Source organism: Vipera ursinii, assembly GCF_947247035.1.
Source record: "Vipera ursinii genome assembly, chromosome: 2".
Taxonomy (NCBI): Eukaryota; Metazoa; Chordata; class Lepidosauria; order Squamata; family Viperidae; genus Vipera; species Vipera ursinii.
The window spans coordinates 2,254,144-2,280,248 of record NC_139513.1 but is presented as its reverse complement, the minus strand read 5'-3'; the positions used below and the strand labels follow the sequence as shown (position 1 = coordinate 2,280,248).

The following is a 26,105-nucleotide window of genomic DNA, read 5'->3' as shown; positions in this document are numbered from 1 at the left end:
TCCATGGTTTTCTATGCATCATTCTGCAGTGTGAAACAGTCACATTCAAACACATTCCACCTCCTCCTACCACTTTCTAACATTTAATTCCACTCTCCCCCCCCATATGTTCTCCTACATATTCATCTGGTTTCTTCATTTAACTTTTTTGTTCAATGTATATTAAATATGGCATCACTTACATTGCACAACAACTGTTTACAACAATTTATTAACCTTTCAAAATGAGAAAGGTTGTTAATAATCAAGACATTTATTTTTAAAAAAGCTACATTAAGATAAAAAGCACAAAGTCACAATGATGCTAGTAACAGTTTTCTCCAAAACCATAGTAATGCTACGATCCCCTAACAGGTCAAGCACGATTGACCTTTCTGATCAGCTTGGTATCACAAAATGAAATAGAGGCACTAAAGCAGGGGTGTCAAACTGCTGGCCTGGGGACCGGACGCGTCATGCAATAGGCCACGCCCACCCTATTGCCAGCAATGGCAAAACCGCCCAGATATGTTGTGCGATGTCACGTGACGTCACGAGTTCGACATGTCTGCACTAAAGTGACATTTGAAAATCTTGAGAAATAGAAAATATGGTACCAATTACTTTAATCTGAGAAACTGAACAATGAATAATTTAAATCAACCAATTTAAGTCCTTTTTTAAAAAAATATTGCTCATGTGATACACTGTTGGATAAATAAAGCCATTTATAAAGTCCATTTCAGCTGGGTTAATGCAATTTTGCACCAGACTGCCTGTACATATAAACATTTGGGAGAGATTTTCACTTGTAAACCAAACTTGTGGACATGAAAAAAATAGCTTAAATACTTTGCTACATGTTTGAAAAACAGTATTTTAAACACAATTAGAACTAAAAGGACTATACATATGTACATTTTCCCTTGCTTTGCTTGCATACACCAGCTCTTAGAAAGCCTGGAGGCTGATCTCAGAGTCACTTCAGATGCTACTTATAGCTAAATAAAGGAGAGGCAATTGTTTAACAGATTTTATCTTTGGAATTAAGAACTATCCTGGGAGCTTTCCAAAATATATGCATTTCTTCAGTTTCTCCTATGGCAATCCTCTGAAAGAAGATTTTCACCACATTTTTCCACAGATGTTATTCTTTTTACACTTCATATCTTTAGACAATTTTAATCTTTTTCATAAATTAAGAACACTTCAATCCCTAAAGGGATCTCCCTCCCAACTTGTATGTATCCCTGATGTGAGTCATATTAATTTGGGAAATAGGTTGACTGCATGCCACAGAATATTTTTCTGCCCTCTGTGGATTCTTTCTTGAGAAGCATACTGTTTTCACAAAAAATCCTTCTGCATTCCATACATTTCTATTTCTCCCCTGTATGGATCCTCTTATGGGAAGTAAGGTGTCTTTTTAATCTGAAGGTCTTCCCACACTCTGTGCACTGATGGAATTTCTTCCGTGTGTGGGAACTAATGTGGTGCATAAGGGAGCTGCTTGAACTCAAACTCTTCCCACATTCATTGCATACATACAATTTCTCTCCCGTATGGATCATGTTATGGGAAGTAAGCACACGGTTATCACTAAAGCTCTTTCCACATTCCAAGCATTTATAGGGTTTCTCCCCTGTGTGGGTCCTTTTATGGTAAGTCAGATAGCCACTGCCAGCGAAGGTCTTTCCACAGTCTGTGCATTTATAAGGTTTTTCCCCTGTATGGATCCTATTATGGAAACTAAGTTGACTGCTTTGGCTGAAGCTCTTCCCACACTCTAGACATTTATAGGGTTTCTCTCCTGTGTGGATCCTTTCATGAGAAGTAAGAGAAGTTTTTATAGAGAAGCTCTTTCCACAATCCAGGCATGTATAGGGTTTCTCTCCCGTATGGATTCTTTTATGGCAAGTCAGGTAACTGCTGTTTCTGAAGCTCTTTCCACACTCCATGCATTTATACGGTTTTTCTCCTGTGTGGACCCGTTTATGAGAAGAAAGGGCACAGCTTTGCCTGAAGCCCTTCCCACAGTCTATGCATTTATAGGGTTTTTCTCCTGTGTGAATCCGTTTATGAGAAGTAAGAGAACTCTTTACGCTGAAGCTCTTTCCACACTCCATGCATTTATAGGGTTTCTCTCCTGTATGGATCCGTTTATGGGAAGCAAGGGAACTGCATGTCCTGAAGGGTTTTCCACACTCCGTGCATTTATAAGGTTTTTCACCTGAATGGATCCTTTTGTGGGAGGTCAGTTGATTACTATTTCTGTAGCTCTCTCCACACTCAATACACTTATAGGGTTTCTCTCCAGTATGAATCCTTTTATGGGAAGCAAGGCCACCACTTTGCCTAAAGCTCTTCCCGCACTCTAGACATTTAAATGGTTTTTCTCCCGCATGGATCAATTGATGCTTAGTAAAAGAAGCATTCATCCTGAAAGTTTTTCCACACTCTGCACATTTATAGGGTTTTTCCCCTGAATGGACCCTTCTATGGCATATCAGGTAACTACTAGTCCTGAAGCTCTTCCCACACTGTATACATTTAAAAGGTTTTTCTCCAGTATGGATCCTTCTATGGGAAGTAAAGGAACTCTTCACACTAAAGCTTTTACCACAGTCCACACATTTATGAGGTTTTTCCCCTGAATGGATCCTTTTGTGGGATTTGAGACACTCCCTGTTCCTGAAGCTCTTTGCACAGTCTAGGCACTCATAGGGTTTTTCTCTGGCGTGCATCCTTTTATGAGAAGTAAAGGGACTGTTTGAACTGAATCTTTTCCCACAGACCGTGCACTTATAGGGCTTTCCCCCTGACTGTATTCTTTTATGGGAAGTTAGATTACCTCTCCACCCAAAAATTTTTCCACAGTCCACTCTTTTGTAGGGCGTCTCCTTTGCCTGGGTCACTTTATGGGGAGTACGTTTATTACTGCTAAAGCTCTTTCCAGTTTTGGAGTGGTTACTAAAATTGGATTTTGCTTTGAATCTTTTTTTCCTTTGATATTTCCCCATATTTACTTTGGAGTCACGTTGGTTCATGAACCGATCCATTTCCACACATTCAATAATAGATTTTTCTCTCCAAGTGTGCTTCTTTTCATATTTTATTCTCTCCTGTTTATTTGTAGGTGCCTCTTCAGGTATTTCAGTATTGATTATTTGCAATGGCACTAAATTTGGCTCTTGGTGATTTTCCTTCTTCTGCGCATCCAGTGCTTGAGGGGGAAGAAAAATAAATTAGAATAATGCACAACATACAATTTGCTGTACCAATGCATAGATTTATCTATTACTAGGCATCTGTGGAGAACGCAACGGGGGAAATGACAGCATAAATATTAGTTATTAACTTAAAAGACTAGCATGGCTTCTGATCTAACCCTCTTCTTGGCAGTTAAAAATTTAAAGCAAGAACAGGTTTGATGTCAGGACGTGGCACTCAAATTGTCTCAAATATGATGCACCTAAGTTACATTCAATAGGACGTCATTGTATTTCATTACAACATGAAACAAGACAAAATCTGTTCCCGATTAGGACAACTGCAATAGGTGAAAACATCCTCTCCCTCATCATCTTCCCAATAAATCTGCAGTGACGTCACGGGCCCAGGATGACCACAAGACCAAATGTCAACCCTTGCCAGAATGACTGATCACCCCACTGATCTCTTTCTTCTAAATGAAATTGTGCTACTTAAGAGGACTATGAGGGAAATTGGAATTAACTAAGAGGACAAAAGAAGAGATGAAATCATTTTCAACAAGATAAGTATAGATGTAAGTTGTGACTAAAGAGTCTAGTGACTCCTTGCTCTGACATAATTTTTCTCCAGAGTAACCCTTACCTAAAGAGGCCACCATCGCAGACATTTCCAACATGACTTCTCGATGCAGGGCTTTCTGGCTGGGATCCAGCAGCAACCACTCTTCGCTACTGAAATGGACGGCCACCTCCTCAAAGGACACAGGACCCTGAACAAGGAAGAATCCCTGTGAGCAGACTTGGTAGAATTTGTGAGATCTCCTTTCATCCGCAAATCCGAAAAACATAAAAGTGAACATTCTTGATTGGACTCCACACATTACAAAATGGGCAGAATTCACAGCCTACGGCTGACAGCAAATTAGGGCATGACTGACTCTGCTGACCTTCAGTGTCATCAACCTGCCTTGATCAAGTGGCAGAGTGTGCCTTAGACACACCATCTACCAAGGGCTCCACCATTTCATGATGTTTGCAAGAGATTCTGTGGGATTTCTGTCTGACATGGTAACCAGGTCTTTGTGGTTCTTTGAAGGACCAGCCTTGCTCCCATTCATGAAAATACAAGGAAGGCACTTCCAGCCATTAAGATGCAGATGACATACAAAGACAGTTTCTGCTCCTCCTGTTTTTATCCCTTTCCCCAATGACCCAAAAACAAGATTACACTTACAATAAAGTAGATTTAGCTTATCTATTCATGTGTCCTGTCTGCTTTACTTGAGATAGACAACATGAACTGCCAGGTGGTGTTTTTTGAAACCAGAATGATTTAACCACTAAGGAATTCCAGACATTTTTAAAACTTAAATGTTGAGTGGTGGGCTTGGTTTGACTGATCATGAATTTAGATTTATAATTTTCTTGTTGTGTTTTGCTCAGGAATAGCAGTATCGTATGTTGAGTCCCCAGAGGAAACTAGAGGTTCTCTACTGCTCCCCCATATTATTTTATTTTATTTATTTTATTTTAATCCCATTTATATCCCGCCCTTCTCCGAAGACTCAGGGCGGCTTACAATTTAAGCACAAACCAATGTGCTTAGCAATAGCCTTCATTCTATGTATATGCCTGCTTATTAGGGCTTTCGCCCCCCCCAAGCGGCATTATTACAAAGTCAGCTTATTGCCCCCAACAATCTGGGTCCTGATCTTTTCCTTCCTACCTGAGTTGGGAATCCAGCAGTTCTTTCAGCTCCATGAATAGAAGGAGATGATTCAGTGAACAGTGGTGACTCCATTTCATCCACTGGAAAGGAAAGAGACAGGATGGAAAGAGGAAAGGGTTCAACTTCATCTTTTCTAGCTTGAAGGTACAACTTAATATTTTTTCTTGTCCTGCTCAGGAAACCTCCATTTTCCTCTTCTACACTCTCCCTTCAGTGGCCTTTCATAGGCTCCATCACAGGAGCCAAGAACAAAAGGAGAAGACCAAGCCCCACCACACACTGAAGAACAAACCGTGTAAGTATATTCTTGGCAACCAAAGCATTCGCTCAATCCCTGCAACTTCTCCCCCAATTCCCTGCAGCTTGAAACCATCGTGTTCCATGTAGAAGGGCAATTCCTGAAATTCTAGCAGCCCAGGAACATGCCTGCAAGATGGGTAATGTTGGAAATGGTCCAGCAGGGATCTGTGCAGGTATTGAGTCGAAATTACCTCTTAAGGAAAGCCAAAAAACAGGTTGCTGTCTTCTGCATCATTGAGAACAAAGAGAAATCTCTTGTGATGGAGGAGCCATAATGCAACTCAAGGTGACAATGCTAGAAGAGCCAATCTTCTGCAACAGGCAAACCATAGGGAATTCCTTTGTGCGCCTTAAGTCTTCTAGCTTGAAAAAGGAGTTATAGCTTTCTTATTGGATCACCTTCTACTAAATCCAATGACGAAGACAGGAGAAGATACAGAGAATTAAGGATAACTAGAATCTTTCTGAGGACAGGAAGGCCTGGAGGAACGTTGTCCATAGGGTCGCAATGGGTTGGACACGACTTCGCAGCTAACAACAACAACAAGAACCTTTCTAGAAAATCTTCAATCCAATGGAACGGTTTTCCCTTACCTAGTGAAGTGCCCTGACATTCATTTTTATCCTTGAGGATCCCTTGACTTGTGCGATCCACCCAATTAGTCCCCATTCCTGGAAGGACCTCAGAACCTGAAATAGAAGCAAAGGAGAGGGCTGAAGAGAACGGGGCATGAGAGGATCTGGATTTTATATTCTTTCCACAAGGTGGCCAAAACCTTTTGTCCATCGATAGGGATGAATGGAGGCCCATGAGAGAATTGCTCCAAATGAGATACTCTTTGGAAGAATGCAAAGACAATTGATTTAATGAGGTTCTCTAAATTATCTACTTGCATTATCAACCACCCAAAACTCTCTCAGGAAGGTATTTAAGAATTCAAGCACAGAAGGATCCCTTCACATTTCCCCAAAGAAGCATCTCTGACCTGGGACACTTCTGGAGCAGGGGCTCAGACTAGAAGACTTTCAAGGTCCCTTTCGTTCTATTCCTGTTTCTTCTCCTCTCCCACGCTCGCCAGGAAGCTTTCAGCCGCTGGCACCGTCGGGCAACTGGTCTCCGCTGGTTCTCCAAAGATCCTTCCAGTCTTGGAAGCTGCACCTGAAGGAGACGTGAGCAGGTAGTCCCTTTAGGCTTCCTCTCCCCTCCCTCCACCCCTCAACTTTCTCCTCCTCCCCCGTTATTGCATCTCCTGCATACACAGCCCGGAGCAGTTATGGGGTGGATTCCCCGCTCCCTCCAAGCTTAGCAATTCGCAGTCTGTTTCCTCTCCCCTGGGAAGGATCTGAGTCGCGGGACCCCCTCTTGTCCTCCACCCCTCCCCCAGATTTCCGGGGAGCAACTCACAACCGGCACTTTTCAGTCCACGCAGACGGAGTTGAGCATGCGCAGTGGCACACAATCAGCCGGCAGCCAAGAGAGCGCCTCCTGCTGGGAGCTGCGGTGAAATCACGGCCGTGGAGGCTATCCACCCCTACCTGTGGTCGGAGCCGGGTCTGCCGTGGAAATCTCGCTCTGCCATTTAGCATCCGATAAAAGCCATGGGGAGATAACAGCCCTCCCCATCCTTGTGCAAATGACGACCTGATGATAGCAGTATTCCAGTATTTATTATTATTATTATTATTATTATTATTATTATTATTATTATTATTATTATTATTATTATTATTAATTTTATTTATATACCGCCCTTCTCCCGAAGGACTCAGGGCAGGGCTGCCCCCCAAAAGAGGGTAGTCAAAATAATAATAATAATAATAATAATAATAATAATAATAATAATAATAATAATAATAAATAATAATAATAAATAATAATAATAATAATAATAATAAATAATAATAATAATAATAATAATAATAATAATAATAATAATAATAATAATAATAATAATAATAATAATAATAATAATAATAAAGTTGGAAGGTACCTTGGAGGTCATCTAGTCCAACCCCCTGCTAAGGCAGGAAACCCTATAACATTTCAGACAAATGGCTGTCCAGTCTCTTCTTAAAAACTTCCAGTGTTGGAGCATTCACCACTTCTGGAGGCAGGTTGTTCCACTGGTTAGTTGTTCTAACTGTCAGGAAGTTTCTCCTTAGTTCTAGGTTGCTTCTCTCCTTGACTAGTTTCCATCCATTGCTTCTTGTCCTGCTTTCAGGTGCTTTGGAGAATAGCTTGGCTCCCTCTTCTTTGTGGCAGTCCCCCAATCATCTTTGTTGCTCTTCTCAGCCAGTCTTATTCTCAGCCAGTCTTATTCTCCAAAGCACACCCCAAGAAACAATGGATGGAAACTGACCAAAGAGAGAAGCAACCTGGAATTAAGGAGAAACTTCCTAACAGTGCGGACAATTAACCAGTGGAACAGCTTGCCTTCAGAAATTGCGGACACACTGGAGATTTTTAAGAAGAGACTTAGACAGTCACTTGTCTGAAATGATATAGGTCAAACAGGGGCTGGACTAGAAGACCTCCAAGGTCCCTTCCAGCTCTATTCTGATTCTGACCTGCAGAAAGGTCCAGGAGGTGATTTTGGTTACGTCCTTTGGGAGCCAATCGACAGCGTCACACAGACACACAAACAGACAGTGAGAGTGAGGGAGAGAGAGAGACTCATACAGAGCTTAAGGGAAAACATATAGGGGAAAATTAAGTTTCCACAGAAAGTAAAATTCCTTTGTTGAAAATACAGGTGATTGTACAGTGATCCATTCCCAGAGGCAATGCCCAGTTAAGTCCACTGGACATGAGAAATTCTTTGAGCAAATCTTTATTGATGCGCAAAAGGAGGAACCCCCAATAGAGTCATACATGACTTTTTGTAGTTTTTCACAGGATACTAGCAAAGTACTGTAATTCAGTTGTTTGTTAACGCACAAGCATCTAACACAATTTCCTTATCCTCCCAGTTTTCCATCCTATAATGTGTACAGACAAGTCATATTTTAACATGCTAACGAGCATTTCTGGGGCAATGGGGGACTGATTTTCTAGATCAGAGTGGGGTGGTGTTGAGGCTTTCCCCCAAATTTGGCAGAACGTGACACCTTGTGCTGCTTCTCCTATTTTGAGCTTGACACCTGCTGATGTTTCCCCCTTTTGTAGATCACATCCTCATAAAATTGTGAGCAAATTTGCCAGGACCGCATTCTTTTAGTTTTCTCCTCCATCTTCCAGACCAGATGAAGAAGCAAGGAGGACCAATCCCTGTTTCCATCCTCCAAACGTCCCATAAAAGACTGCCTGGACCAACAAATTGGATCCAGATTATTTTTTACTTATCCATAAAGAAATCCCATGAGAGGCAGCCTTGCAAGCTGAGTGCAATGGACAGTGAAATGGCTCAAAATCATATTCTTGTTCATCAATATTTCCCCAAGAAATGGGAATGCACACCCAGTCGTGGATCATGCAGCTCCAGTATTTATATGATTTGTAATAATTATGTAATTAAGGATCGTGAGAAAAAAGGGGAAGTGGAAAGGAGGGCCAGTACTCTAAAAGGCAGAAATAGACTTTAATAACATCCTCCTCATCTGATTGTTATCCAGCTTCCAGCTTCCCACTCTCACAGGTAGCTCAGAGAAACGGGCTAACCGTGAAGCAGACGTTTGAAGGAGGGGAGGCATACAGAGAGTCCTCTGCAAAGCAAAAGTCCACCATGCAGCTGGAAGGCTGGAGATACGTGTCACAGGGGGGTCTTGTGAAAAACAAGTGGGCTGTGGCTGGAGGAGAGCGTTACAATTTTGGACGCCATCAACTAGCGAAGACTGGGATTTCCACGTCTCAGCAATCACTGCCTCCCCTAGACACTGCTTCGTTGTGTCCTATTCGCGACACCCTAGTTTAACCCAGAATGGTCCTCTTCAGTTGCGGCTGCACACAATGTAGGTAAGAGAGAAAGAGACAGACAGAGAGACAGACAAACGCCCCGCCGGGAGAAATCACGAGAGATTCTGCCCAGAGACAGATGACTCAACAGAAGGGAGAAAAGGCTGCAGGGCAAGGGAGGCGGGAGCTTGAAGGAGACCCCTCTCCTTCTCTCTCCCTTCTGGCCAATCCCCTCCCAGCGCGATTCCCTCAGGCGGAGAAGCGGGAAAAGCAGTCCCGAGAAGAGTGGGAGGAGCCTCTTTGCTTGAGGGGGATGGAGAGAGAGAGAGAGACGGCTCTGAGGGAAGCGCCGCCATCGGGCGTCTTTGGGGCTCCTCAGGGACTGAACCGACTCCACCTTTTTCTCGGTCTGACTCCGAATCAGGCCTCCCTCTGGGCCCCTCTTCCACCTCCACAGTGTCCCCCTCAGGAGCCCCTTCCCAGCCCCCTCGAAGCTAGGGGGTCTGTCACGTCCAAACGCATTTAAGTGTTCCTGATTTAGGCAGGTCGGATAAAAGCCCCAACCCAACAGGAGAAGGGCCACAGTTGGGGGGCAGCCCCCCTCAATTCAGCAGCTTCTCTGATGGGAAACCTCCCAGTTGACCCCTTGGGGTCACCCCATGGCTGAGGCAGAATGACTGGGAGGATCCCCAGATCCTGGCCCCTGATCCTCTTCAAAGCCTCAGCCTTCACTCACCCCCAAAGATCCTTCAAAATAATAATGGTAAGTCTTCATTTTCAAAGGCAAAGGGTCAAATTGCTGGCTGGAGGATAAGATATATTGAGTAGTCTCATTCAATTAACATATTATTTAATTCCACAGAATGGGAAGATAAATGTAGACTCTGCCCGGATCTCCCCACTCCTTGAAGTGCAAATACTTAAAGGCAAAAAGTATCTTCCAAGTTGTACAAAGAGGCAAAAAGCTTAAGTTTTCTGGTTCCCTTTTGAGTCCTCTGGTGTAAAGGAAGAAGAGAAAATTGGCCAAAGTACTATCAATGTTTCATGGATTATCTCTATAGATGTAAAATTACATAATTAGGAAGTTCTGCTCAAGTTCCATACATTTATAAGGAGATGATTTTCCTACATTTTATAAGGTCTGGTTTCACCTCTTTGTTGCTGCCTTTATAGGTGGAACCTGCTTTGCAAATGCTTTTCTCATATTCTGTGGATTTATATGCATCGTTGTCTGTGCAGTGTGAAACTGAATCAGATCGGAACTCATTTTACATTCTATCTCTTTCAAACATTTTATTCCAGTCTTCTACCCCTCCATGGAAATCTGCATATTCATCTCGTTTCTTCATTTAATTTTCTTCTTCAATGCATATAAACTAGGAAACTGCACAACAGTTGTTCCCAATAATTTATTATATTAACCTTGCAAAGCAAGAAATATAGTTAATAATTAGAATACATGGAGACATTTTTTAAAAAGCTATACTAAGATTAAAAAGCACAAATGCACAATCATGCTAATAAAAGGAGTTGTTCCTAATTTGCAATTGCATGGTCCCTTAAAACCTCATATTAGATTGACCTTTCTGATCACCTTGATATCACAAAATAAAATAGTGGCATTAAAGTGACATTTTAAAACGTTAACAAATAGAAAATGTGGTTCTGGTTACTTTATGTGGAGAAATTAATAACTGAACAATTTAAATCAAGCTATTTAAGTCCCTCCTTAAAAAAAAGACATTGCTCATATGGTATACTGCAGCTAGATCAATAAAACCATTTTTAAAGTAAAGAGGCAACAGCTGCGATCATAAAATGACTGGCTCTATTTTTCCTTTCAGTTCGATTAATACAAGTTTGCACCAAACAAATACAAGACTAAGCAGAAATGTACATATATTTAGAAAAAAAATTCACTTGTAAATGAAACCTGTGCATATATAAAAAAGAATCAATAGCATGTTTAAAGGTCAGTAATTTAAACAGTTAGATCTATAATCCACGTACATATATTTCCCCCTGCTTCGCTTGCATTCATCAACTCCACAAAGCATGGAGCCCAATCCCAGATTCACTTCAAATGTAGCTTCTGCCTAGATAAAGCAGCTTGATCAGGCAGGTTTTGATAGATGTTGACATAATGAATGCAACAATTTACATATAAAGACCACACTTGGAATATTACATCCAGTTTTGGTCATCACAATATAAAAAAAGGCAGAGTCTAGAAAGAGCATAGAGAAGAGCAAAAAGAATGATTAGGGCAGGGGTCCCCAGCCCCCAGTCCGTGAACCAGTACCAGTCCGTGGCATGCCAGCAACCAGTCCGCACAAACAAGCAAAGAATTAATATAAGAGGAAAAGAGAAAGGAGATGTCAAAGGTTTTTTTTAATTCAAAAGTTTTAGAATACATTTTAAAAACATATCTCCCTCCCTCCCCCCCCCCCCGACTTCCCAGAGCTGAATACTGGGTATTAACCTTTACAAACGTAAGCTAGAATATGCTAACTAAAGAAAAACACATTAAATTCTATCACACTTTAACTCCCCTTAAACATAACTAAATTTTATTTTTATTTTCTTTTAATCCCATTTATATCCCGCCCTTCTCCGAAGAGTCAGGGCGGCTTACAATTTATTTTATTTATTTATTTAAATTCCATTTATATCCCGCCCTTCTCCGAAGACTCAGGGCGGCTTACAAGCTTAGCAGTAGCCTTCATTCTATGTATATGCCTGCTTATTAGGGCTTTCGCCCCCCCCCCAAGTGGCATTATTACAAAGTCAGCTTATTGCCCCCAACAATCTGGGTCCTCATTTTACCTACCTCGGAAGGATGGAAGGCTGAGTCAACTAACTAATAATGAATACCTAATAATACATCATATAAAACTAATACTTATTCATATGCTAAATGAAACTTTTTAGTCCCATATTTATTCTGAATATACTCGATCCATCTTCTCCATTCCACAATATATCTCTGTTGCGATTGTTCTTTCAAATATGCTGAAATCTTTGCCATTTCCACCAGGTTTGAAACTTTCAAAGTCCACTCTTCTATAGTAGGCAGTTCCAACTTCTTCCAATATTGCGCTACTAAAAGTCTTGCTGCCGTAATTAAATTCAATATCAATTTAGTATCTATAACAGTACAATCTGTAATAATACCCAACAGAAATAACTGTGGAGAAAACCATATCTTTTTCTTAAATATCTTCTGCATGTTCCACCAAATGTAAATCCAAAAAGCTTTGACTTTTTTACAAGTCCACCATATATGATAATACGTTGCATCATCACAACCACACCTCCAACATTTAGGCTGACAGTTCGGATACATACTTGCTAATTTTTTAGGATCTAAATGCCATCTAGAAACCATTTTATAAAAATTCTCTCTTAAATTTTGAGCCTGTGTAAATTTTACATTTCTAACCCATATCGTTCCCAAGTATCCATTGTTATGACCTCCTGAAAATTCTGGGCCCATTTTATCATACAATCTTTAACAAGTTCCGTTTCTGAATCTATTTCTATCAATGCATTATATATCCTTATATATGCTTGACCTTGATCTCTAATTTGTTTTACCAAATTTTCATCAGTTATCAAAATACCAACTTTCTGATCTTCCTTCCATCTAGCTTGTAACTGCCCATACTGGAACCAAGTTTGTACTATTTTCCCTTCTTTTAAAATATTATATGGCTTCAATTGCCATACATTCCTTTCCATCCTAAGAATTTCTTTATATGTAGTCACATCATGTAGTCACTCCCTAGATCCATTCCTCTTCCCCCGGCCTCATCTGGAAGCTTTATCCTCCAGAGGTGAGATGGCAGGAAAAGGGAGAATAACAGTTGGAAGGGACCTTGGAGGTCTTCTAGTCTAACCCCCTTGCTCAAGCTATACCATCCCAGACAAATGGTTATCTTGAAAACCTCGTGTTGGAGCACACTTACAACTTCTGGAAGCAAGCTGTTCCACTGATTGTGAATAGAATGGAATGGAACAGGAACAAGAATAGAATAACAGAGTTGGAAAGGACCCTGGAGGTCTTCTAATTTGTTCTGTCAGGAAATTTCTTAATTCTAAGTTTGATCCCTCCTTGGTAATTTTCCATCCCTTACTTCTTATCCTGGGATGTAGGCTGATGTAAGTAACACGAGAAACCTATTTCCCTGGCCAGGGAAAAAATGATGCTCCTCTAAGGGATAAGAGACTCACCTTGAAGGAAACACCATAATGGAGCAGAGACAACTCCCAAAGTTGTCTTCTCTTTGTCCATTACTCTCAATTGGGCCTCCAAAAGCAGCTCCTTCTCGGCCCCTTGCAATTTGAGCCCCTTCAGGGTCACAGTGTTCTTCCGTAGGGTCCCTATTCCTCCCACAGCATCCTCCCCCTATTAAAAATTGCTTTCAGCCCCCATCGAGGCTCTTGGGAACTCCACTGTGTTCAACACATTTAAGCATGCAATGGTGAATATCTGTACCTCAGGTGTAAGTTTGTTCTCCGAGCTTGTGGGTTGGTTTCCAAATATTTTGTTACCAGGCCAGGTAACATCTTCAGAGGAGTTTAGGGGATGTTAAGTGTTCCCTACACTCTGCTGAAGATGTTACTTTGCCTTTATTCTCCTGTATGGATCCTTTTATGAGAAGTAAGAGAACAATTCATACTAAAGCTCTTTCCACACTCCAGGCATTTGTAGGGTTTCTCTCCTGTGTGAATCCTTTTATGAGAGTTCAGATAACTGCTGTTCCTGAACCTCTTTCCACACTCCAGGCATTTATACGGTTTCTCTCCCGTATGTATTCTTTCATGGGAAGCCAGGTCACTACTTTGCCTGAAGCTCTTTCCGCACTCCAGACATTTAAAGGGTTTCTCTCCTCTGTGAACCCGCTTATGGGAAACAAGGCCATAGCTTTGGCTGAAGCCCTTCCCACAGTCTATGCATTTAAACGGTTTCTCATTTGTATGGATCCTTTTATGAGAAGTAAGATAACTTTTTATACTGAAACTCTTCCCACACTCTGTGCATTCATAGAGTTTCTCTCCCGTGTGAATCCTTTTATGAGAGTTCAGATAACTACTGTTCCTAAAGCTCTTTCCACACTCCAGGCATGTATAGGGTTTTTCCCCTGTGTGGATCCTCTTATGGGAGGCAAGCGCACTGCTTTGACAGAAGCTCTTCCCACATTCTATGCATTTAAAGGGTTTCTCTCCTGTATGGATCCTTTTATGAGAAGTAAGAGAACAATTCATATTAAAGCTCTTTCCACACTCCAGGCATTTGTAGGGTTTCTCTCCTGTGTGAATCCTTTTATGAGAGTTCAGATAGCTGCTGTTCCTGAAGCTCTTTCCACACTCCAGGCATTTATACGGTTTCTCTCCCGTATGTATTCTTTTATGGGAAGCCAGGTCACTACTTTGCCTGAAGCTCTTTCCGCACTCCAGGCATTTAAAGGGTTTCTCTCCTGTGTGAACCCGCTTATGGGAAACAAGGCCACAGCTATGGCTGAAGCCCTTCCCACAGTCTATGCATTTAAACAGTTTCTCATTTGTATGGATCCTTTTATGAGAAGTAAGATAACTTTTTTTAGTGAAACTCTTCCCACACTCTGTGCATTTATAGAGTTTCTCTCCCGTGTGAATCTTTTTATGAGAGTTCAGATAACTGCTGATCCTAAAGCTCTTTCCACACTCCAGGCACGTATAGGGTTTTTCCCCTGTGTGGATCCTTTTATGGGAAGCCAGGTCACCACTTTGCCTGAAGCTCTTTCCGCACTCCAGGCATTTAAAGGGTTTTTCTCCAGTATGGATCCTTTTATGAGAAGAAAGGGAACAATTCATACTAAAGCTCTTTCCACACTCCAGGCATTTATACGGTTTCTCTCCCGTATGTATTCTTTTATGGGAAGCTAGGTCACCACTTTGCCGGAAGCTCTTTCCGCACTCCAGGCATTTAAAGGGTTTTTCTCCAGTATGGATCCTTTTATGAGAAGTAAGGGAACTCTTTCCACTGAAGTTTTTCTCACAGTCTACACATTTATAGCGTTTTTCCTGGAGACCGAACATTTTATGGGACTTCAGCCACTCTCTGTTCCTGAACCTCTTTCTACATTCCACGTATTTATAGGATTTTTGTCCTGTGTGGATCCTTTTATGAGCAGTAAGAGAACTCTTTACACTGAATCTTCTTCCACAGACCATGCACCTATAGGGCTTTCTCCCTGTATGGATACTTTTATGGGAACTTAGATTGCCTCTCCACCCAATGCTCTTTACAATGTCCACACCTTTGTAGGGCTTCTCCCTTACTGGGGTCATTTTATGGGGAGTAAGATTATTACTGCTGAAGCTCTTTTCAATTTTGCAATGGTTACTAAAGCTACGTTTTGTTTCGAATCTTTTTCTACTTCCACGACAATTTGCTGTACTGTTTTCTTTGGCATCACGCTGGCTGAGGAAATGATCCATTTCTGCACATTCCTGAATGGATTTTTCTCTCCAATTGTAAGATGGGTTTTTTTCATGTTTCTTCCTCCCCCACGTATTTGCAGATGTTTCTTCTGGTATTTCAGTTTTGATTCTTTGCAATGGAACTACTCTTGGTTCTTGGTAATTTTCATTCTTCTGTATATGAAATGCTTGAGGGGGAAGAAAAAGAAATTAGAAAAATCTACAATGTACAATGTATAAATCTACATTTATAATAATAATAATAATAATAGTAATAACAATAACAATAAATAATAATAATAATAATAATAATAATAATAATAATAATAATAATAATAATAATAATAATAATAATAATAATAATAATAAAGTTGGAAGGAACCTTGGAGGTCATCTAGTGCAACCCCCTGCTCAGGCAGGAAACCTTATACCATTTCAGGCAAATGGCTGTCCAGTCTCTTCTTAAAAACCTCCAGTGTTGGAGCATTCACCACCTCTGGAGGCAGGTTGTTCCACTGGTTAATTGTTCTAACTGTCAGGAAGTTTCTCCTTAGTTCTAGGTGTCTTCTCTCCTTGACTAGTTTCCATCCGTTGCTTCTTGTCCTGCTTTCAGGTGCTTTGGAGAATAGCTTGACTCCCTCTTCTTTGTGGTAGCCCCTGAGATATTGGAACACTACTATCATGTCACCCCTCACCCTTCTCTTCATTAAACTACACATACCCAATTCCAGCAACCATTCCCTATATGTTTTAGCCTCCAGCCCCCTAATCATCTTTGTTGCTCTTCTCTGTACCCTTTCTAGAGTCTCGACATCTTTTTTACATCGTGGTGACCAAAACTGGATGCAGTATTCCAGGTGTGGCCTTACCAAAGCATTGTAAAGTGGTATTAGTACTTCACTTGATCTTGATTCTATCCCTCTGTTAATGCAGCCTAGCATTGTGTTGGCTTTTTTGGCAGCTGCAGCACACTGCTGGCTCATATTGAAGTGATTGTCTACTAAGACTCCGAGATCCCTCTCACAGTTACTACTATTGAGCAAGGTACCACCTATACTATACCTATGCATTTGATTTTTCCTGCCTAAATGTAGAACCTTACTTTTTTCACCATTGAATTTCATTTTGTTAGATAGTGCCCAGTGTTCGAGTCTGTTCAGATTCTTCTGTATCTTAAGCCTATCTTCTGGAGTATTGGCTATTCCTGCCAGCTTGGTGTCGTCTGCAAATTTGATGAGTTCCCCATCTATCCCCTCATCCAAATCATTAATGAAGATATTGAAGAGCACTGGGCCCAGAACAGAGCCCTGGGGCACCCCACTACACACTTCCTTCCATGTAGATGCGGTTCCATTGAGGACCACACGCTGAGTACGGCCTGTCAGCCAGCTACGAATCCATCTATCTTATCAAGTAGTAAGTTGTGATCTACTTATCAAATGCCTTACTGAAGTCCAAGTAAATTATATCTACAGCATTCCTCTGGTCCACTAATTTTGTCACTTGGTCAAAGAATGTAATAAGATTTGTCTGGCATGATCTGTTTTTGACAAACCCATGTTGACTTTTAGTGATGACTTTGTTTGCATCAAGGTGTTCGCTGATTTGTTGTTTGATTATCTTTTCCAGAATCTCCCCAGGTATTGAGGTCAGGCTGATAGGTCTGTAGTTTCCTGGATCTATTTTTTTCCCTTTTTTGAAGATGGGAACTACATCAGCTCTCTTCCAGTCCTCTGGTAGTTCCCCAGTGCTCCAGGATCTTTGAAAAATATAGTTCAGTGGTTCTGAGATCACGTCTGCCAGTTCCTTGAGAACGTGGGGTGTAATCCATCTGGTCCTGGTGATTTGAACTCGTCTAGGCTGGACAGGTGCTCACTTACCATTTTCTTGCCTATCTTAACTTGCGTTTCTATTCTGTTTTTTATGGCACTGGTTTGGGTAGGTTGGACTGTTTTTTCCTTTTGTGTAAAGACAGATGCAAAAAACGAATTAAATATTTCTGCTTTCTCCCTATTGCTTGTCACTTTCTTGCCACTTTCACCCATTAATGGACCAATCATTTCCTTAACTTTTTTCTTGTTTTTTATATGTTGAAAGAAGCATTTTTTGTTATTTTTGACTTTGGTCGCAAGCCTTAGTTCATTTTGAGCCTTAGCTTTCCTCACTTCATCTTTGCAGGCACGGGCTATTTGCTGATATTCTGACTTAGTTATGTGCCCCTCTTTCCAATTCTTATACTTGTCCTTTTTATCTTTCAATTTATCAGAGAGTTCTTTATGTAGCCATGCTGGTTTCTTTTGAGAGCTGTTATTTTTCTTCTTTGTTGGTATTGTACTAGACTGGGCCTTTATTATCTCACTTTTCAAAATTTCCCAAGCTTCTTGAGTTGTTTTCCCCTTTAGGATTCTCATCCATGGAATTCTTCCCATGGTCTCTCTAAGTTTATTGAAATTAGCTCTTTTAAAGTCCAAGACTCTAGTTTGGCTGTGTTCTATTGCTTGTGCCTCCAGAATGTTGAATTCCAATATTGCATGATCACTTCCCCCCAAGGTTCCTGTGGCTTCGACACCTTCTATCATTTCATCTCTGTTTGTGAGAATTAAATCCAATATGGCTAATCCCCTAGTTCCCTTCTCTACTTTTTGGGAGAGAAAGTTGTCTGCTAGGTTTGACAGGAATCTGTTTGATCTTCCACTTGGTGCAGAGTTTGTCTCCCAGTTGATATCAGGGTAATTAAAGTCCCCCATTACTATTGTGATGTGCTTCTTACATACCTTAGTTAGCTGACTAGCAAAAAGTTCATCTATTTCCTCTGCTTGGTTGGGCGGCCTATAGTATACACCTATGGCAATGTCATTTTTCCCCCCTTTTATATTGACCCAAATGCTTTCAAGTTTACAGTTTTTGTCATTGTTGTGCTCTATTTCTGTAGAGATAAAGTTATTTCTTATATATAGAGCAACTCCTCCTCCTCTTTTGTTTAGTCTGTTTCTTTTAAATAGTTTAAATCCCTCTAGCTGTGTGTACCATTTGTAGGTTTTGTCCCACCATGTTTCCGTAATGGCAACAATATCATATCTGCCCTCATTTACCTGAATTTCTAGTTCACCCTGCTTACTGTTCGTACTCTGTGCATTGGTGTATAGACATTTGAGTCCTTTATGACTGACCCTGTGTTTACTTGCTGCATAACTTGTGTGGTGCCTGGCTTCCCCTATTTTCTTAGATTGCCGGGGACAGTGATGTTCTGTATCAATTAACTCACTATCCCCATTATTTAGTTTAAATGTTCCTCCAAAAAAGCTGTGATTTTATTGCCAAGTAACTCAGTCCCTTTCTTGGATGGATGCAGACCATCTATTACTGGGCATTTGCAGAGAAAGCAATGGGGGAAATGACAGCATGAATATTAGTTATTAACTTAAAACACAGCCTGGCTGCTCATCTTTTATCACTCTTGGCAGTTAAAAGTTTAAAGCAAAAACCGATCTTGACATCATGAAGTGGCACATATATTTTATATATATATATATTTATTTAGTTTATTTATTTAGTTACATTTATATACCGCCCTATTCCCTGAGGACTCAGGGCGGTTTACAGGGAATTAAAAAATCCACCATACAAAAGTTAAAAAACCAAATTAAAAAATATTAAATTGACCCTGTATACTTAAAACCCCAGTTAAAAATTATATGATGCGCCTAAGTTGCAACAACATACATAACACTGCAATATCATTGCAAGAGTAAACGATATGGTTTTGAATAAGGCAAGTGATATAAGCAAAAACATTCCCTTTAATTATCTTCCCAGTAACTCTGCAATATTAATATAGGTCCCAAAAAAGATAGCATGTCAACCCTTGCCAGAATGACAGGTTACAAAACTAATTTCTTTCATCTAACTGAAATGGTGGTACTTAGAACGCCATGCAGATAGACTGGAATTAACATTAAGAGGAAAAGAATCTTAGAGATAAAATATTTTAAAAAGATCTGCACAGATCTCTACGCTGCAAATAAACTGTCTTTGCGCTGACTTGATTTTTATTCAAAGGAATATTTACCTAAAAAGGCTACAATCCTAGACATTTCGAACATGACTTCTCGATGCAAAGCTTTCTGGTTGGGATCAAGCAGCGACCACTCTTCACTGGTGAAATGAACGGCCACCTCCTCAAAGGACACAGGACCCTGAACAAGGAAGAATCCCTGTGAACAGATCAGGAAGAATTTGCAAGATCTCCTTTAATCTGCAAATGGTAAAGGCACACAGTTATAATTCTTGGTTGGATATTTCTTTAGCTGGCTTCAAAACATTATATGATGAAATGGGCAGAATTTACAGCATGCGGCTGACAGCCAATTAGGGCACATTTAAAGAGATCATTGTCAATTTCAAAAAAAGGCAGCCACAGCCACACACCTATGTATTGATGGTTGACCTGTGGAGGTGGTTAGCAGCATCAGGTTTCTGGGTGGGTAGCTAACAAGTAGGCTAACTTGGTCGCTCAGCAGGGAGACATTGGTGAAGCGGGCACAGGAGCACCTGCATTTTCTGTGTCGCATGAGAAAAGTACATCTTCCTTCCCCTGTCCTTATGTTACTGTCCAGTTTGGAATCATTACTGCTTCAGACAGGAAGGCAGTGCAGAGAGTGGTGAGGATGGCAGAAAAGATTATTGGTGGTTTACTCCCTTCTACACAGTACATAGCACATAAGCGTTGCTTGAGCAGGATCCGTAGGATTGTTTGGGATGCGACACATCCTCTTCACACACATACACATACATACACACACCTATACATATGTATGTAGCATTTGTTATGTGTGTGTATGGGTATATACTTCCTTTTGAGAGCCAGCAACAGAATTTCCTTTATACTGTATGCCAGTGTGCTCACAGTAAAAATGACAATAAAAGTTATCACCTTAACTGACTGATGACCTTCAATGCCACTAGCCTACCTTAATCAAGGGGCAGAGTGGGCCTTAAGTCACACCATCTACCAAGGGCACCAACACTTCACATTTGCAAGAAGTAATGTCAAGAGGCAGGCTAGTGTGACTGATCACTGAATTCTAATTTCCTTACGCTTCACTCAGGAACAGCAGGATCATACTTTGAGCCCCAATAGGAAATTGGAGGTCTCCCATTACCAGCTCATCTTTTCCTTTCTTACCCGAGTTGGGGAACCAGGGACTCGCTCAACTCCACCAGTACAAGGAGATGATTTGATGAACAACAGTGACTCCATTTTGTTCACTGGGAAGGAGGAAACAGTAAAGAGGTCAGCTTCGTCTTTTCTAATTTGAATGCACAACTTAAGATATCTTCCTGTTCGGAGACTTCCGGTGGCTCCGCGGCGACGGAGGGAGCCTTCCCTGGCTGCCCGCGGCTCAGCTGTTGTTTTTTCGCCCGAAACAGCGCCGATCAGCTGTTCGGGCGAATCTGAAGCCCCCTCCTCGGGAGAAGAGGAGGGGGCGAGCCCCCAGGTAGGGGTAGAGTTCTCCAGGGCCGCCTGAGCTTATGGCTTGGGCGGCTGAAGGATTGAACTCCCCCGTAGCCTGGGCTGCTCCCAGCTGGCCGTCGCCTCTGCTCCTGACTTCTTGGAGCAGAGCCAGCCGTCTGCGACCACCCCTGCCTGAAGGAATGACTATGGTTTAAAGGAGCAGGCAGAGCGATACAAGAGGAAATGGTAAAGATGATTATTATGTTTTACTCTCCAGCTTGATGGACTTTTTTGGATTATAAATCTGAAGTGAAAGTGCGTCATATTTGGTAAAAGATGGCGGCTAAACCACCCCCTAAAACTCTTCGGAGTGCTGGAACTTCTCCCGTGCAACAATCATTATTGCAGGCGCTGCATCCTCCTGATGTATTGACATCAAAGGACTTACAAGATGCTCTTGAAAAGCATACCCAGGTAATTTTGGAATCAATTAATGTTAGATTTGCACAGATGGAGGAGAAATTGGAGAAATTGGAGAAGAGAATGGAGGAGAGGATGGAACAGAGGCTCAAAGCGATGAGGGTAGACATCTTGACTCCAGTGCTTAAAGTGGCTCGGTCTGTGGAAGAATTGGAGGAAAAGCTAGAAGACTTGACTCAAAAGAATGCTATATTAGAAGCAAAAGTACTGGAGAATGAAAATATAATGGAAAAGGAACTGAGTCTTGCTCAATATTTCCAGATGCAGTTTGCTATTAGAATTAGAGGTTTAAAGGAGAATACTAAGGAAGATCTAAAGCAGCTGGTCTCTGAGGCTTTTGAAATAGTGTTGAAACAGCCAGCATCTGAAATAAAAGGTGGCATGGACAAAGTGTTTCGTGTGAATTCATGGATTGCCAGACAGAGAAAGTTGCCTAGAGATGTGGTGGTATATTTTGCAAAAAGAGAAACTAGAGATGAAGTTATACAAGCTGCTTATGATACTAAAGTTGTGATTGCTAATCAAGAAGTTTTGGTCTTAAAAGAAATTCCTCCAAAGATTTTAAGGAGAAGGAAGGATTTTACATTTCTTGTGCAAGAGCTTAAGCAGCGAGATATAAGGTTCAGATGGGAGATCCCAGTGGGGTTGATGGTGACGCACGAAGGTAAAAAGTACCGTCTGGTTACTGTGATGCAAGCGCGTGATTTTTACAATAATGTTTTAAATGCAACGCCATTAACACTTTTGGAAGCTGGAAAGGGATCTGGAGAAGGAGTGCATCAAGAGGCCGAAGATGGTCAGATAGAAGACAACGGTGTTGGAGGAGATCAAGAGACAACCTCGTCGGATGAATCTATAAAACAGAGGGTGACGCGTGCTGCTGCAAAACGATTTAAGAAGAGAAAATAGCAGGATTTGCAGAAGACTATGGAACTTTTATGATATAGTCAAGTGGTCAAGTAGGGGAGGTGGGAAAAGATTTGGGTGTAGACGCAATATATTTTTATATTTGGTGGTTCTGTGGAAAGGGTGAGCTTTTTTGGATTAAAGCTTGGGGGAATATACAAAAGATTTTTTAAATGGAGGTTTAAGTTTTGTTTGCAATCTTTTTTTTCTTATTTTTATGTTTGGAATAACTATAGATGTGGTATTGGAAGAGGAACGGCCGAATACAGAAGAGTTGACTTTAAAGTTTTTTGATTTGGGATTCTTGGTTAATTTCAAAAATTATTTGTAAGAATGTTATATCATGGAATGGATAAAATGGATGGAGTTTATTTAGGATGTGAAGTGTTCCATATTTTTAAGTATAGGGTTGAGAAGGGGTTTTTTTTTTCTTTCTTTTTCCTTTTTTTTTTGTCTTTAATATATATTTGATACTATTAAGGTTTGTTCCATTTTATATAAGTTTATATTTTATATAAGCTAGAGAGTGTCCTTTTCTTATTTTAGTTTTTTTTTTTCTTTTTTTTATATATACTTAATATTGTTAAGGTTTGCTTTATCCTATATAAGCTAGAGAGTGATGGATTTTAGAATTTATAGTTGTTAGTATATGGTTGTTTAGGTTTGTTTGTTTTTATATATATATACCTTGTATTCAGCTCTGGGAAGTAGGGGGGGAGGGGGGGAGGTAGGGGGGGGAGGAGGGAGGGGGGAGGAGGGAGGGGGAACGGGGGTTCTTTAAAGGAAAATTGTATTTTAAAACTTTTCAATAAAAAAAAAAAAAAAGATATCTTCCTGTTCTGCAGAGGAAACCTCCATCCGATAGTACTATACTCTGCTTCAGAAAAGAGCACAACCCCACCTCACGCCAAAGAACAAACCTCCGTCAGAGTGCTCTCCTACCTTTTGGACAGTAACAAATCAAGGAAGCATACTCTTGGCAACCAAAGAGTTCACTTAACCATTGTAGATTCTCCCCCCACCTCCTGCAGCTTGAATCCAGCGTAGTCTATATAAAATAGCAATTCATGAAATTCTGGCACTGCAGGAAATGCCTGCTGGTGTTGATCCAGCAAGGATCTGTGTCAGAATTTACTCAAAATTATTTAGCAAGAAAGGACAAAGAGAGGTTGCTTTCCTCCCATCAATGAGAACAAAGAGAAGACTCTCCCGATGGTGCATCCAGAATGCAACCCAAGGCAATCCCCATAGGTCTTCTATAAAGGAGGACTCATTGGAAGGTGGATCAAAGGGAGGAACTTTCTTCATGGGATTTAATTCTTTTAGCTTGAGGAGGGAATTATATCTTTCTTGCTGGGTCACCTTCTATTACGTTCTACAATTACACATGAGAAGACAGAGAGGCTTTCTGAAAAACCTCCAATCTGCTGGAAGGATCTTCCCTTACCTAGCGAGGAAACCTGATGTTAACTTTCATTCTCATGGATCATTAAAGAGATCTGTCCAATTCACCCAATCAAGATAATATAAGCAAAGAAAAGGAGTTAAGAAAATCCAGGATTTGGATTTTTATTTTCTGCCCACAAAGTGACAAGACCCTATCATTGGGATTGGAAGAGGTCCATGGGAGAATTGTTCCAAATGAGATATCCTCTGAGAGAACAAAGGTACAATTTTGCTAATGAGGTTCTCTAAATATCTGTTCGCATTATTAATTTTCAAAACTCTGGGAGATTATTTTAAGAATTCAAGATTTTTAAGAATTTAAGAATTCAAGCACACAAAGGTTCCTTTGTATTTCCCATGAAGAGCATTTCTGACCTGGGGTCCTTCCTGCTTCTTCTCCTCTGCCAGGTTCAGCAGAAACCTTTCAGGTACTGGGACCACCGGGCAACTGGTGTCCGCTGGCTGTCCTTGGTCTCTAAAGATCCTTCCAGTCTTGGAATCTGAATCTGAAGGAGATGTGAGTGGTTCCTTTAGACTTCCTCCCTCCTCTCGTCCCCACCCCTGAAATATAAGCAAAGAAAAGGAGTTAAGGAGTTAAGAAAATCCAGGATCTGGATTTTATTTTTTGTTCACAATGTGGCCAAACCCTCGTATCCATCAGTGGGGATGGATGAGGCGAATGGGAGAATTGCTTCAAGCGAGATTCTCTCTGGAAGAACGCTAGAACAATTTCACTAATGAGGTGCTCTAAATTAACTACTTCCATTATTAATCTCCCAAACTCCAAAACTGTCATGGAGATATTTAAGAATTCAAGCACATGAAGATCCCTTCCTATTTCCCACGAGGAGCTTCTCTGACCTGGGGCCCTTCCTGTGCAGGGAGTCGGACTAGAAGACCTCCGAGGTCCCTTCCAACTCCGTCATTCTATTCTGTTAGGGCTTCTTCTCCTCTGCTAGGCTCAGCAAGGAATCTTTCAGCTACTGGCACTGCCGGGCAACTGGTCTCCACTGGCTCTCCGAAAATCCTTCCAGTTTTGGAATCTGAATCTGAACCTGAAGGAGACATGAGCAGGTGGTCCCTTCAGGCTTTTTCTTCCCTCCCCCATTGTTGGATCTCCTGCATGTACAACCAGGAGCAGTTATGGGGTGGCTCTCCGGCTCCCACCCAGCTTGAGGATTCACAATCCAGCTGTTTCCCCTCCCCTGGCGAAGATCTGGGTCGCGGGACCCCCTCTTGCCCGCCACCCTCCCCACGATTCCCAGGCAGCAACTCACAGGCGGTACCAACCCCCGGGCAGACAGACTCGAACATGCGCAGTAGCTCCCAATCGGCCGGGAGCGAAAAGAGCGCCCTCTGCTGGAACCAGAGGGCAGCGCCCGGACTTGGGGAATCGCTCGCGGCCATGGCGGAGGGGGCATCTCAGAGGTCATCTAGGCCGACCTCTGCTCGGGGTGGCACCTGCGGTGGAGCTCGCCCTCTTGCCGAATGGCATCCGGCAGAAGCTACGGCGAGATCGCAGGCCTCCTCCCCGCGCCCTTGTGCGAATGGCGGCCTGCAGAAAGTCACCCGGAGGGGAGGCCGGCTCCGTCCTTTCGGGAGCCCATCGAGAGCAACCCCGTTTCGCTTCCGTTTGGCCCAGGCAGGGCGTGGTTGGGAGGGAAGCGAAGGGGGGGCGGAAGAACCTTCCAGATTACGTGAGCCTGGCGAGCCAATGATGGGCGAGAAGCGGCTGACAGGTTTTGGCGGGAAACGGAGTCTCTGGGTCGCCTCAGCCACTTCTATGCTGGGCGTGAATCTCCCTCCTTGCCGTGAGGAAAAGCAAGGGAGGGAGGAAGGAAAGACAGACACAAACACTGTCGCACATAATTTCCTCCTGGGAGAAGAAAGGCTGCATTAGCCCAAACCAAAAGACTGACTTGACACAAACAAACATACGCACCTAATGGCCTCCTGGGAAAAGAGACTGCATTGGCCCAAAGCAAAAGATTGACTGACACACACAGAATACGAAAATGCCTATGTAGTAGTATACTACACTATCAAATATTAACGACGTTACAGTATATCGTAATATAAGTACTGCATGATTGAACGGGTGTTAGTATATTGTACAGGGCTAAGTATCTTGCAAGACAGGTTTTTTTTATTAAATCCTGCCTTTATTACAAACAGTTCAAGGCGAACTCAAGGTGAACAAGGCAAACATCTCCAACACACTTGTTCCTATTTTACCCCATA

The 26,105-nt window shown here is 41.7% G+C and overlaps 2 protein-coding genes across 3 annotated transcripts in view; both read right to left on the bottom strand.

The window, feature by feature from the left end:
• Nucleotides 1–424: 424 nt before the first annotated feature.
• LOC310634125 (uncharacterized protein) overlaps nucleotides 425–26,105 on the bottom strand; it is a 35,146-nt gene continuing 9,465 nt past the window's right edge. The window contains exons 1-6 of one of the 2 annotated variants that reach the window (XM_083352198.1): nucleotides 6,626–6,640; nucleotides 6,207–6,379; nucleotides 5,815–5,910; nucleotides 4,918–5,000; nucleotides 3,835–3,961; nucleotides 425–3,202 (exon numbers count right to left, since the gene is read on the bottom strand). In XM_083352198.1, coding sequence (XP_083208324.1) covers nucleotides 1,359–3,202; nucleotides 3,835–3,961; nucleotides 4,918–5,000; nucleotides 5,815–5,890 — 2,130 coding nt within the window. In that variant the 5' untranslated portion in view covers nucleotides 5,891–5,910; nucleotides 6,207–6,379; nucleotides 6,626–6,640 and the 3' untranslated portion in view covers nucleotides 425–1,358. Of the gene's footprint in view, nucleotides 3,203–3,834; nucleotides 3,962–4,917; nucleotides 5,227–5,814; nucleotides 5,911–6,206; nucleotides 6,380–6,625; nucleotides 6,641–26,105 lie in introns of those variants that run through there. The other variant, XM_083352199.1, reaches the window with a different exon arrangement.
• On the bottom strand, nucleotides 13,245–25,378 carry LOC310633224 (uncharacterized protein; the record flags this gene model as incomplete). Its single annotated transcript, XM_083350911.1, has 5 exons — nucleotides 25,142–25,378; nucleotides 24,240–24,425; nucleotides 19,647–19,773; nucleotides 15,437–15,765; nucleotides 13,245–13,325 (listed from the first exon to the last, which is right to left on the bottom strand). The coding sequence occupies exons 1-5, from the start codon at nucleotides 25,295–25,297 to the stop codon at nucleotides 13,245–13,247; spliced, it is 879 nt and encodes a 292-aa protein (XP_083207037.1). The 5' UTR covers nucleotides 25,298–25,378.